Source organism: Pinus tabuliformis, chromosome 4_2, assembly GCF_031772625.1.
Source record: "Pinus tabuliformis cultivar Carrire ecotype Pingquan chromosome 4_2, CPIR1, whole genome shotgun sequence".
Classification (NCBI taxonomy): Eukaryota; Viridiplantae; Streptophyta; class Pinopsida; order Pinales; family Pinaceae; genus Pinus; species Pinus tabuliformis.
Window position 1 is genome coordinate 173,477,810 of NC_142304.1, and position 13,804 is coordinate 173,491,613.

The 13,804-nt window shown below is 39.2% G+C and overlaps 1 protein-coding gene across 4 annotated transcripts in view; it reads left to right on the plus strand.

Annotated features, from left to right (window-relative positions):
* The window catches only part of LOC149168732 (uncharacterized), a 391,641-nt gene that overhangs the window by 305,223 nt on the left and 72,614 nt on the right, over positions 1-13,804 (plus strand). For all 4 annotated transcript variants that reach the window (XM_089428395.1, XM_089428396.1, XM_089428393.1 and 1 more), the window contains exon 11: positions 12,193-12,262. In XM_089428395.1, coding sequence (XP_089284521.1) covers positions 12,193-12,262 — 70 coding nt within the window. The remainder of the gene's footprint in view (positions 1-12,192; positions 12,263-13,804) is intronic.

Genomic DNA, 13,804 nt, shown 5'->3' on the forward strand with positions numbered 1-13,804 from the left:
GGGAAGTCCTCGGTTGGACCAGCCGACTCCTAAAGCATAAGATTTGAAGAGCCCGCTTGATTTAAACCCCAGGATTTATCTAACAAAGCTTATTTTGCAGGGTTTTTTGGGTTAGTACATCTCTAAAAAATTGTACTAAATAGCTAGATCTGGCTAGGAAGAGCCTTAGATCTACAAATCTGGGAGCAAAGTTGGACTCATACTCTCGAGCTCCGATAGATTTGTAGATTATTTGTATAGATCTTTAATTTACTTGTGTAGATCTGAAGTTTTGTAACATAATTTTGAATTTTAACACTTGGGTTTTTGGGATTTTATTTTTATTTTTGTACATATTGGGTATTGGGTTTTTCTCTTTTCACTTGTGCAGGAATAGATTTGAGAAATCAACCAAGAAGATTTTCATATCTGAGCTAGATCTAGATCATGGAGGGCAAGATCTAGTCTCATTTTTGTTTGCAAGGCCAAATAATTCACGGATCATTTAGTGAAATTTCAGATCTAGGGTTTCATGAATTTATAAGATACAAAATTGCAAAAAAAAAAATTATGAGTTTGGATGAGGGTTTTGCCATTCAGATCTGAATTGAAGTTGAAGAGAACCATGGGTAGAAATTGGTGATTTTCAGATTTGTTCATCGCTGGAAGATTTTGGATAAAAAGCTTCAAGGCCTAGGGCCTCATGTTTCATTTTCTAACCTCTATTTCTTTCGTTGTCCAATATACTAAGCTAATTAATTTAAGCAGTGACATTAAGCACATTGACAAAGATAATCCTTTTCTAATCCTTGCTTTCTAAAGTTTAATCATAACAGAAATTTGCATCTAAACTCAATATTTTCTGAGAAACAATTGATTGGGCACTGTTTGACATATTTTCGATTAGTTTGGCATTTAAGGGTTACTGCTGTCCCAAAATGATAAGCTGTTGTCAAAACATTATTTCTGGAAATAGTACTTTTACTTCATTTTGAAAGTGAATATTTTTGCAGCAAGGTTTCACATGGTTAGTAGCGTCAAGTTTAAACACTTCTTTTCTCTTGTTCCCTGCTTTCGTTCCCCGCTTTCACTCTCACTCCCAAGTAACACTGAGCCAGATGATGTTGGCAACTCTAGCAGTAGCTAGTAGTACTGGTCACAGACTTTTGTTGTAGAGGCCATTTCTAGCTTCCTTGGTTATGTGTTTTTGTTTTGATCTCGATTCTCTATATCATCATTGTGTATGTATTGGACAGTGCACTGGGTGCCATTTTGATATGATGGATATATTCATGAGATTACTTTGATCATATGTTGTCTTCTATCTATATTCTAATGCTGCGTGTTTGGAAACATGAATGAAAATCTTTAAAATTATGTGTTTTTATAAAAAATAAATATTTAATGTATTTTTTACAACGACCGAGTCATTGAAATCAAGTTGGTCGAGTCGATACTAAGTCGGAGTCAGAGTCGGAGTCGGAGTCGGAGTCAACCGTCGGCCGAGTCGGAGTCGGAGTTTTAAAACATTGCGTTAGATTTCAAGGAGAGGGATTGTTAATCACACTCTCGTGTGTTTCACCTTGACTTTTCTCTCCCATTCGCTATCAAGTTTAGGCTCAATACAGACAAAAGATCAAAGGACATACTTAGAATAAGCATATAATTAAAATTAACTAAGATCCTGCATCTCACGTTAGTCTTAAGAACTGCATGTCATATAGGTTATTTATTCATACAAGCAGCAGTTATCCATCCAATACTTGTCCCAAATTTATCTAGCAAGATAGTTGACTCCATAAGGCACTGGTATCAATTGTCTAGATCTAATTTAATCCTTTAAAATCTTGCTCAATCTAAAAACGATTATTTGGTCATGTAACTGTGTTCCTAGATTGGTTGGTTCCCAACTAGTCTTTCTTCCATCCATTTCCATAGGGTCTACCCCCTTTAGTCTGCTTTTGGGAGATGGCTTAAATGGAGAGATTGAGGATTAGGGTGATAGCCTCCAATATGAGCCGTTGTCGCGGTGCCTAGACATTCTGTGCGACAACAGGTACCATCTATGAGTAGACAGAAGGTACAACTATGGGTTCTACTCTTTCTCCGGTAGTTGCTAACATCTTTAATGGAACACTTTGAAGCCAAAGCTCTTAACTCGTGGCATCTCATACCCAAGTGTTGGTTCTGATTTGTGGATGACACCTTTGTCATTTGGCAACACGGATGGTTTGTGTTGGATGCCTTTTATTCCCATCTTAATAGTATTTCCTCTTATATACAATTCACCATGGAAATTGAATCGGATAAATCCCTCCCGTTCTTAGATTTCCTTGTTACTTATCTCCCCAATGGCTCCCTTTCCCATCAGGTTTGTAGAAAAAAGACCCACACTGACCGTTATCTTCACGCCCTTTCGCATCACCACCCTTCCCAAAAGTCAGTTGTTCTTAAAACCCTCATCACTAGAGCTTTGAAAATCTTTGCTCCCCAGTTCCTTTCAGCTGAAAAATCCCACATGCGCCAAGCTTTGAAACTTAATGGCTATTCCATCAGTCAAATCAATAAAACCTTTCAAGTTGTCTCTAAGCCTAGGTCAACCAATTCTGATCCCTCTTCTGCTTGTGGACAAGTTTCAATCTCGTATATTAAAGGAACCACAAATCTTATAGCAAAGATCTGGGCCAAAAAGAACATTAAAACCATATTTAAGCACCATAAAACCCTCAAGCAATTATTTTGATCTACCAAAGACAAATCAGACCCCATGCTAGGATCAAGGGTCTATCAAATTCCATGTTCTTGCGGTAAACCATATATGGCCAAACGGGTCACCCTTTCAAAGCCCGCCTCAATGAACACATAGTTGATACCAACCATTACCGTCTATCAAAGTCTACCATTATTGAACACTCATTCAAGTCCAAGCACTTTATCTGTTTTGATCAATAAAAAATTTTAACCTCTGTTCCATTTTATAACTCTCGAATTATTCAAGAAGCCCTCGAAGTCAAGAAGAACCCTAACAACTTCAATAGTGAGTACAGATACAAGCTTAGCAAATCTTGGAAACCTCATCTACCATCTCACGCATTGTTTTTCACCCCCCGCCTCCCGATTGCCCACCCATTACTTGCTTGCCCTCTCTCCCTCCCTTTGTTGAACAACCCCCCTTTTTTGTCCGTCTTACCCTGTATTATTGGTTGGTTTTCATCATTGGACCCTTAATTGTTAAGTTTAGGTATGTTCTATGCTATAGCAATTTATATCAATTTTCACAGTTAGCTCAATATCTTTTCCAGATTAGCAATCACATCAACATTAAAGTAAACTGCAGATAGAACATAAATATAAATCGCAGAAGACAAGCCAAGACAAGAGGACACAAGATGTGGCGCTAGCCAGGGACAAACCCCAATGTGGGGAAACCCTTGATCAATTCTTCTGATTTGTTCTTCAATAGTTTAGTAGAGAGGGATAGTACATTTACAATTGAAGTCAACACTTCGACTTATCTAGATGAGATCATAGATCATCTCTAAGAAGATGATACATGAGATCAGTTGAAGACATGTTGCTTCAACTGATTCTCCAAGGTGACTCCTTCACCTATCATTGTGATGCACCTCACCGTGCTGCACCATGCTGCACCCATCATCATAATGTTGGACCTTATGACTGCTGCATTTGCTGTCCCATGTGTCATGATTGAACCATGTTGTCCATGTTAGTTGTCCCATTGCTTGTTTGTTGTCCCTTGCATGCTTGCTGTACCATTGCATGCTTGGTGTACTCGCTGCTAAGTACCATATAGTTGTCCCAATGTTAGTTTGCTGTCCCTTTCATGCTGTTGTACCATTGTGCCATTGTTTCATAATGTCATGGCTGTCCCGTTGTCTAAGTTGCACGAAACGGGGAAACGGGGAAGCGAAACGAAACGCGACCTCCCCAAATTTTGGAAACGGGGAAACGCGAATATATATATATATATATATAGATATATATATTAAAAACATTTAAAAATTATTAATATATATATGTGCAATCATAAAGCATTAATGATACATTTACTTAAACATTTTAACATTAAGATTAAATTTACATCACAATGATCACATTTACTCATGAGTCATCACATAATGAAAATAAAAATATAGGAACTGGAAAATCCAAAATCAACCTTTATTTATATTAGTATATGAGGCTGCAAGTACAATATGAATAAAGACTATAAGGCTGCAAGTACAATATGAATAAAGACTATAAGGCTGCAAGAACTATAGAGACAAGTCACAAAAGACTAATCCTCATCATAACAATCCTCATCAAAAATAGAAGGAGCAGAATGCTCAACAGTGGATGGTGGTGTTCTTGAGTGTGACCAGCTCTTCTCTTTCTTGCTTCAGCTACAATCCTTGGCTCAATGTTAGATGTAGCCTGAGTATGCTCATCATGCCTTCTCTTAGTACCATCCGCCTCATCTTGCTCTCTTTGATATGCCCTCCTTACCAACGGATCTGATGTTTTTGTGCAACCCAGAATCCCCTGTCCTCCTCCATGCAACAGATGCGCCTTCACTCTTGGGTAGGAGCCCTTGTACGTATTATTGCAAAGAGTGCATCGCCATTCCCATGAGCCACCACCTCCACATTTTTGAAGCTTCGTCACATGCCTCCAAAGAGGATAATATTCAGCCCTTGGGTTGGCCCTAGGGTTTGAAGTTGCAGCTGCACTTTGGCTGGAAGCCATTGCTGCAAAAATAAATTAAAAAAACAAATCTGTAACAGTGTAAATAATAAAAACGTTTTTCATATTTTTGGCTGTATAAACCCTAGAAAAATTAAAGAAATAGTAAGAAAAAAACTAAGAAATGAATGTGGCTTACCCAAATTAATTTTCTGTGGCTGAATCTACCCTAAAATGCCAGAAAAGAGGAGAAATATGGCTGTAGCTGAGCCAAATCTGCTGCAAAAATAAATTTAAAAAACAAATCTATAAATAAAAAACGTTTTTCAGCAATTTAGCTGCATAAACCCTAGAAAAATTGAAGAAATAGTAAGAAAAAACTAACAAAATGAATTTGGCTTACCCAAATTAATTTTCTGTGGTTGAAACTACCCGGAAATGCCAGAAAAGAGAAGAGAAATATCGCTGTAGCTGAGCCAAATCTGCTGCTACAGAAATCTCCTGCTGAAATCTCCTTCTCTTGCTGCTGAAATCTCTTTCTCCCGCTGCAGAAATCTACTTTGCTCACTGCTCAAAACACCAGCTACTAAAACAACTGCCAATCTCCAAGAGAAACTCCTTGCTGAATAGTGTGATGAGAGAATGAGAGGCACTGCTCTTTTATAACTTTAGAAATGGTTTCTAGAACAGCTTAGAAACCCTAAAAAAATTTACAAACTAATTAGAATTTTTTTTTTAAAAACAAGTGATTTTTTGGAGGAAACGGGGCCCGTACGGCCTGGAAACGCGTTTTCGGCCGTACGGGCACGTTTCCATTTCGGGAAACGTGCCCGTACGGCCGGAAACGCGTTTCCAGGCCGTACGGTACGCGGAAACACGTTTCCGTTTCGTTTCCGTACGGAAACGGACCCTGTACTTGCGTTTCCTGCAACTTAGCCCGTTGTGCTTTGCCATACCATAACAACACCATGAATTTGCTGCACTAAATACTAGTTGTCCCATGTTGTACCATTGTACCATTCTTGTCTTGTTGTGCACTATATGCCATTGACCATTGCTGTCCCATTGTAGTACCATATTTAACCAAGTTTCCTTTGCTGTCCCATTGCTTATCATTGCAGCACCATGTAGCATTGTTGTCCCATTGCTGCACCATACTTCTTGCTGTGCATACTGCTGCACCATACATCTTGTTGTCCATACTGATGCACCGTTGCTGCACCATACATCTTGCTGTCATATACTATGCTATCTATAATGTTACAACATTCATCATAAGAGTTGGATCTATCATTCATGATTGTGACTCAATCCAAACAACAGATAGAGCATCCTTATTTAGAATTAAGGATAGCTGAAGGTGTGGCTTCTTTATCTCAACGTTTATGTGTGAGAGCATTCCTTCCATGACAACAATGGTATTCCTTTCATGACAGCAAGGGCATTCCATGTGTAGAGCACTTCTTCTAGGATAGCGTTTAGGTGTCATCTCCATTAGGCAGCGTAGCAACTAGGTTTAGGGCATCTCTTCTCCTTATACCTGCAGCTAGGGTTTCTGCCTTCATTTCCATGGCTGCGTATTATTACTTCTTCATAAGGCAATGTTAGGGCTTCTCCATAGGGCAGCGTTAGGGCTCCTCCATAGGGTAGCATTAGGGCTTGCTGTTAGGCCTCCTTCACCATGCTAGATCTCCCTTTCCTCCTACCTCTAGGGCTTCTTCATTAGGGCAGGGTAGAGCCTAGGGCACTCCTTCTAGATTAGGGCAACGTTATCCCTTAAGATCTTTCCTCCTACTAAAACCCAAAGACAAGTAGAGAGGAAGAGATCCCAAGTGTGTTGAAATGACTTGAAGGCCACCTCTATTTATACTAAAACGTTGAGCACAAGTGGAGTTTATTTCGTTGTTGGCCGACCTTGACGAATTGTCCCATAACACAAATAAATTCATATCTCCATGAATACTTATCGGAATCAGATGATCTTTAGATCAATCCTACACCTCTCGATGAGAGGGATCCAAGAAAAGTAACAGTTGCCATTAATAAGATGACCCCACATGGAGTTTGACCCTAGTTTCCAATTTTAACACTCCTCAACTAGGGAGAACTCCATCCATTGATCCATATGTCCGATTGTACTATCTCTGCCATCAGTGCCTTGCATTGCTCTGCTCTACTCTTCTCTGCTCTGCTGAACCATGAAGAAGAAGAATTGATCGAGAATGTCTTGTACCATTCTGTGCTGACCCGAAGTCAGTTCCATATGAAGAGAGTGTGTCATATCACTCTTACTGACCCGAAGTCAGTTTTATTGATCCCAGATCAATATCACAAGAGAGTGTCTCAAACCACTCATACTGATCCCAGATCAGTTTCATTGATCCCAGATCAATGGAGGTCACCCTAGCATAGGGAGTATGGTAGATACAACAATGCATCCATTGATAGTACTACTATGGTCCCTAACCCCATTTCTCTGCTCATTGATCAGATGAGAGGTACTTCCCATGAGTCCCAAACTACATGGGTAAGATGCCTCGACAGGAGAACTAATCATCATGTCCCACAAGAGAACTAATCATCTTGGCTCACAGGAGAACGAATCATCCCATCCCAAAGTCACCTTGGGGTATCATAGGGGAAGGCTGAGCTATTCACCCTGTACACAGCGCAACATTAGGGGAGGGTGAGTCGCCCTATGGTCGTGTGTTGCTCCAGTAAGTACCCCAAGCCCCCAGAGCTCCTAGTGCTCAATGCATGCAAAATGCAAGACCCTTATACGAAGGTCTCTCAACGACTCCAAGTCGTTCAGGAAAGTCACATAATTGAGCTTTTCCTGAGCCTTTGACAAAATGTCTACGACCTGTACATCAGTCTCAATGCGATGGAGCCTCCTCGCACATCGACTTACCATATCCCAGATAAGGTAGTATCTAATGCCTATCTGCTGGAGCAATCATCGAATACGGGATTCCTCAACAATTGAATCCCCCCTTGGTTGTCACAGAGAATCACAGTGGTATTCATCATGTTTCCAAACAACTCACTGAAGAGCTGCCACAACCAGGCAGCTTCACACGAGATCATACTCGTAGCTGTGTATTCGGTCTCGATGGTGCTTATAGCAATCGACTTCTGCTTCCTGCTCATCCATGATATCAAAGCAGAATCCAAAGAGAACTAGCACTGAGAAATGCTCTAGTGATCCTCCACACTCCCTGCCTAGTCAGCTTTCGAATAATCATGCAGCTTCATATTTTCGGCAGTGTATATCAATCCATGAGAGATTGTGCCTCGAAGATATCTCAGAAGATTCTTAGCACCAATCCAGTGAGGCTCAACCAAATATGAGCTCACCATGCTAACTGCAAAACATGTATCCAGACAGAAGTTCACCAAGAACATCAATGCAAATAAGTTTATGAAACTCAGAGGCATTTCCCAAATTTGGTCCGTCATCACCATTATATAACTTCTGAAAGTTAAGATCCTCAAGGTAGTCACTGGCTTATATTCCACATCCGGAATCCAACTCCCTCTTACTTATGCAAGGGAGAGGGTCTGCACCTATCAGAAATAGGTCATCCTCAGAAGGTTACGGTATGAGAGGTCTATCATCCACAACCTTTAAAAAATGGTTTGGATTGGCTTCACTCTTAGTGAATCTCAGCTTCATCTGATAGCTACCAATCCTCTCATATCAAACCCGGGATGGTTAGCTTCAAGCCATAGAGGTCTTTCTTCCATCTGTATACATGAGATTATTGATCATGAATCTCAAACTCCTCGTGTTGTTCCAAACCTATGGACCTGCTACATGAGGGGAATGGTCCCCTTGTAAGATTTTCTTTCGGTACATCTCAGACATCATGCTCTTCTTGAATTCAAGCATTTGAGTCACCATCTGACTCACATCAAGTAGGGCCCCATAAGTAGACATCCAGTGCTATAGATGAGATGTGTCAACTGATATGGTCCCCAATGGACCATCCTGCAATTTGATACAAATTGCCAACCCTGAACTCAAAAGCATCTTAGAAAATTTTATTTATAAACATGTACCTTTCCATCGATGAATGCCACCCTGTAAGCTTTGACTTCCATTGCCGAAATGGACACCAGGTTCTTTTTGTGATCAGGTACATAAAAGAGATTCTGTAAGTGAATCAAGTTACCCTTATTCAATTGAGGGGTAACATTCCCTACACCCTTTCCGGGATAGGTGGCATCGACTCCAAGTATAATGCCATGATTGTTTCCATCTCTACCAAATTAGAGAGAACACCCTTCTATCCGATGGAGTGCCTTGAAGCACTACAATCAATAAGTTAGATTCCCAAAGAATCTGAAGGAGAGGGCCAATACAAGATAATGCTTCTTTATCTTATCAAAAACAACATTTGATTCTTCATACCTGGGGTTCCTTGCTTTCTCTGAAGAGTCGGTCATTTCCTTGATGACTTGCATTACCTATCATTCCTATGATCATTGAAGATGTCCCTGGAATGATTGTTATCATCATCAAGTGATGTGTCCCTACCTCAGACACTCCTTCGCATAATGACCGAACTTATTACAACCAAGGCATCTGCCTTTCCTTCCACCCTTAGATCCAGACTTCTCATAGAAGTGATCTTCAGGTAGGCCATCAGAAACTTCTGCTGCGCCATTCTAATAATTTTCTCTTCTTCGACTTCACCCTTGGTGAATTAGAAGAGGGATGAGGAAGCCATTGATCCTTTTGTCGTTTCCCAACTGTCTTCGGCGATTGCTATTTCACTCTTGGTTGGGCATTGTCTTCACCTCACCTCTGATACCATGTTAAATTTAGTTATGTTCTATGCTAGAGCAATTTATTTCAATTTTCACAGTGAGCTCAATATCTTTTCTAGATTAGCAATCACATTAGCATTAAAGTAAACTATAGATAGAACATAAATATAAATTGCAGAAGACAAGCCAAGATAAGAGGACACAAGATGTGGCGCTAGCCAGGGACAAACCCCAATGTGGTAAAACCCTTGATTAATTCTTCTTATATGTTCTTCAATAGTTCAGCAGAGAGAGATAGTACATTTACAACTAAAGTTAACACTTTGACTTATCTATATGAGAGCATAGATCATCTCTAAGAAGATGATACAAGAGATTAGTTGAAGACATGCTGCTTCAACTGATTCTCCAAGGTGACTCCTTAACCTATCATCGTGCTGCATCTCATCATCATGCTGCACCTCACTGTGTTGCACCATGCTGCACCCATCATCACAATGCTAGACCTTATGACTGTTGCACCTAACGCTGTACTGCTGTCCCATGTGTCATGATTGAACCATGTAGTCCATGTTAGTTGTCCCATTGCTTGTTTTCTGTCCCATGCATGCTTGCTGTACCATTGCATGCTTGGTGTACTTGCTGCTAAGTACCATACATTTGTCCCAATGTTAGTTTGCTGTCCGTTGCATGCTGTTGTAAACTTGTACCATTGTGCCACCACTGCACAATGTCATGGCTGTCCCGTTGTGCTTTGCCATACCATAAGAACACCATGAATTTGCTGCACTAAATGCTAGTTGTCCCATGTTGTACCATTGTACCATTGTTCTCTCGTTGTGCACTATATGTCATCGACCATTGCTGTCCCATTGCTGTAACATATTTCACCAAGTTGCCTTTGTTGTTCCATTGCTTATCATTGCAGCACCATGTAGCATTGTTGTCCCACTGCCGTGCCATACTTCTTGCTGTCCATACTGCTGCATCATTGCTGCACCATACATCTTGCTGTCCATACTGCTGCACCATTGCTGCACCATACATCTTGCTGTCATATACTATGCTGTCTATAATGTTACAACATTCATCATAAGACTTGGATCTATCATTCATGATTGTGATTCAATCCAAACAGCAGATAGAGCATCCTTATTTAGAATTAAGGATAGCTGAAGGTGTGGCTTCTTTATCTCAGTGTTTACATGTGAGAGCATTATTTCCATGACAGCAATGGTATTCCTTTCATGACTGTGTATAGGATAAGGGCTTTTCCTTTCATGACAGCAAGGGCATTCCATGTGTAGAGCACTTCTTCTAGGACAACGTTTAGGTGCCATCTCGATTAGGCAGCATAGCAACTAGGTTTAGGGCATCTCTTCTCCTTAGACCTGCGGCTAGGGTTTTTGCCTTCATTTCCATTGCTGCGTATTATTACTTCTTCATAGGGCAGTGTTAGGGCTTCTCCATAGGGCATCGTTAGGACTTGCTGTTAGGCCTCTTCACTGTGCTAGATCTACCTTTCCTCCTGCGTCTAGGGCTTCTTTATTAGGGCAGTGTATAGCCTAGGGCACTCCCTCTAGATTGGGGCAACGTTATCCCTTAGGATCTCTCCTCCTACTAAAACCCAAAGACAAGTAGAGAGGAAGAGATCCCAAGTGTGTTGAAATGACTTGAAGGCCACCTCTATTTATACTAAAATGTTGAGCACAAGTGGAGTTTATTTGGTTGCTGGCCGACCTTGACGAATTGTCCCGTAACACAAATAAATTCATATCTCCATGAATACTTATCGGAATCGGATGATCTTTAGATCAATCCTACACCTCTTGATGAGAGAGATCCAAGAAAAATATCTGCTGCCATAAATAAGATGACCCACATGGAGTTTGGCCGTAGTTGCCAATTTTAACATTAATCCCCTTTTCTAACATATTACCTTAATATTTAATTGTCCTTCCTTCCTTTCTAACTTTTCAAATATTTCTAATTGATTAAATCTTCCTATTGAATTAATTATATTACTAATTAGTTAAAAATATTTCCTATCAAATTCATTATTAAAAAAAATTAAATAAATAAATAAATTATCTTAACTTTCAAATTTCAGGATAATTTGATCCCTTCATTAGATTTGATCCTTTTATGCCGCTTAAAAATTCAGTAAATTGCAAAATTTCTGATATTTGTAATTCTTAATTTATTTTAAAATTATTTAATTTTTCAATACGACCTTGGTGGAATTTGGTTAATTATTTAATTTATTCTTGATTTATTTTAAATTAATTCTTTAATTTTCATTGTGACCTTGTTTAAATTTGGCCAAATATCTGGTTTGTTTATTAATTATTTCTTATTAATTTATTTTGATTACTTAAATATCATTTTGACCTGACCCAGTTTATTTACTTTTTCTAAACTTTAACCCAACGGATACTTAGACTCCTCTCCTATAAAATAGGCTCTTCAGCACTCGTTTACTCATAAAGCTCTTTGGTCTCTGATGATGGATGCAGTAGCCATCCGAAATGTTGGACAGATAAAAAACTTACACAGTTTTAATTCTGGAAATCTCCAACAGCAATTATTACAGATTATTTTATCTCTCTTTTTCTTTGAATTCTGTTTTTATGGTACTAATCTGTCTCCTGTTATGAATAAATAAAATCTCAATCTAATTGCATAGGTAGTCTTGGTTATTGCCATAAGTTGTTTTTTATAATAATAGAAGTTGGAGTTGGATTATTTTTACAGGTGTAAAGTAGGGCTTTTGGAGCTGCCGGAAAATTCTCCAATAGGGCAACTGAAAGGAAGCGATAATCTGGTTTTGCTTTGCTCATTCTCTTGCTTTCATCTGCAAATTTTATGTTCTTCAAAATTCAAAGGATCTTTATATAGGGAGAAAGTTAAATGAAGAAATAAGAGTATTTATTAGGAAATTTAATGAATTTTATGAGTTTAGAAAATGAATTGGAATATATGTATTACAAAGCAACCCCCTGGTTTAGACACACAAACACACACTTGTATAGTAAAACATAGAAAACTAAAACAACAAAACACTACACCAAACTGTGTTATGGCATATAAGTGCTTGAAGTTGATGTATAAAAAGTACTAACCCAATATCAAGTTAATTTAATGTTTGGGCCACTGCTTAGAGGGGTTATAGAGAAAATTTGTTCATTGCCATGTGATTGCAAAATGCAGAATCTGCAGTAAATTATAGAGAGAAAAACCTATTTCCCTTTAACAAACCACCTGATCAGTGTTGAAGCACTTCTAGTTGGCAGATCTAGGGGTGGCGAAGCTGGAAGGTGTTGTGTTTTCCTTGAAAGATTTCTTCCAAGCTTTGGACAACATAAAATATCAATTTCCAGCAAGTTGGAAATTGTATTTCTGTGGTCTTGGGATAAAATCCCACAGGGTATGTAATGTTCCTAAACAAGAATGTTGGTGATATACAAAGCATGCAAACAATCCAGCAATCAGAAAAACGAACTATACATTAAGCACCGATGGAAACACTGGAAATAGAGAATTTCTGAGCCATTTTATTACTTCTTCAGGAGCAAATACAATAGTAAATTAGAATGTTGCACCTGGGCTTGTCTCAATGGACAAGCACGACAAAACCTAGCTGAGAAAATGTTGAATTGAAGGTTGGTACAACTGCTGCACCAAACTGAACTGCACTGCCCTAGAAAACTACTTTATCTGCTGACTTCGAAGGGCTGGAATCACTGCTTCCCGTGCTTAGAAAATTATGGGATTTTATCTCCTTGCTCCTTGGTCTAAACCCACAAAAACCCACGAAGGAATTTGCCAAATGTTGATCTCGGAATTTTGGCCCAAATTCCCCTTAGCTCCTCTAGCTGTTGGCTAAGTTGGGACCCCTGTTTGATATAAGCAAATTATTATAAGAAATCCAAATTATTAAAAGGGGTGGATCTCTTCAACGCCCAACATCAAGACACTTAATCGTTGTTAGAAGGCATCAATTGGGCATCCCTTCGCAAAATTACAGAGCAGTGTTGGCAAGGAACTCGACGTAGATTAATTATGGAGTGGTTGTATCAAATTTTAAAAGCGGTATCATTTCAATTAAAGGGTTAAGCTTGAGTTTTAAAGAGGGCCCAAATTATCTTGGGCCAAGTATCAATCCTTTATTGAATCCAAACTATATTTGGAGCCATCAAGTCAAATGGTCGATTCAGCTAGGGTCGAGCTGTGAAAGCCAAAATCGTTGGAGAATCTTAATGTAGAAGAAATAATTAATTTTGTTTGGGCCGAATCAGTATAATTGTGGGGCCGAGTGTTGTTTGATAAAGAAATTAAAGTCGAGATTGTCACCATAGTCTCTCCA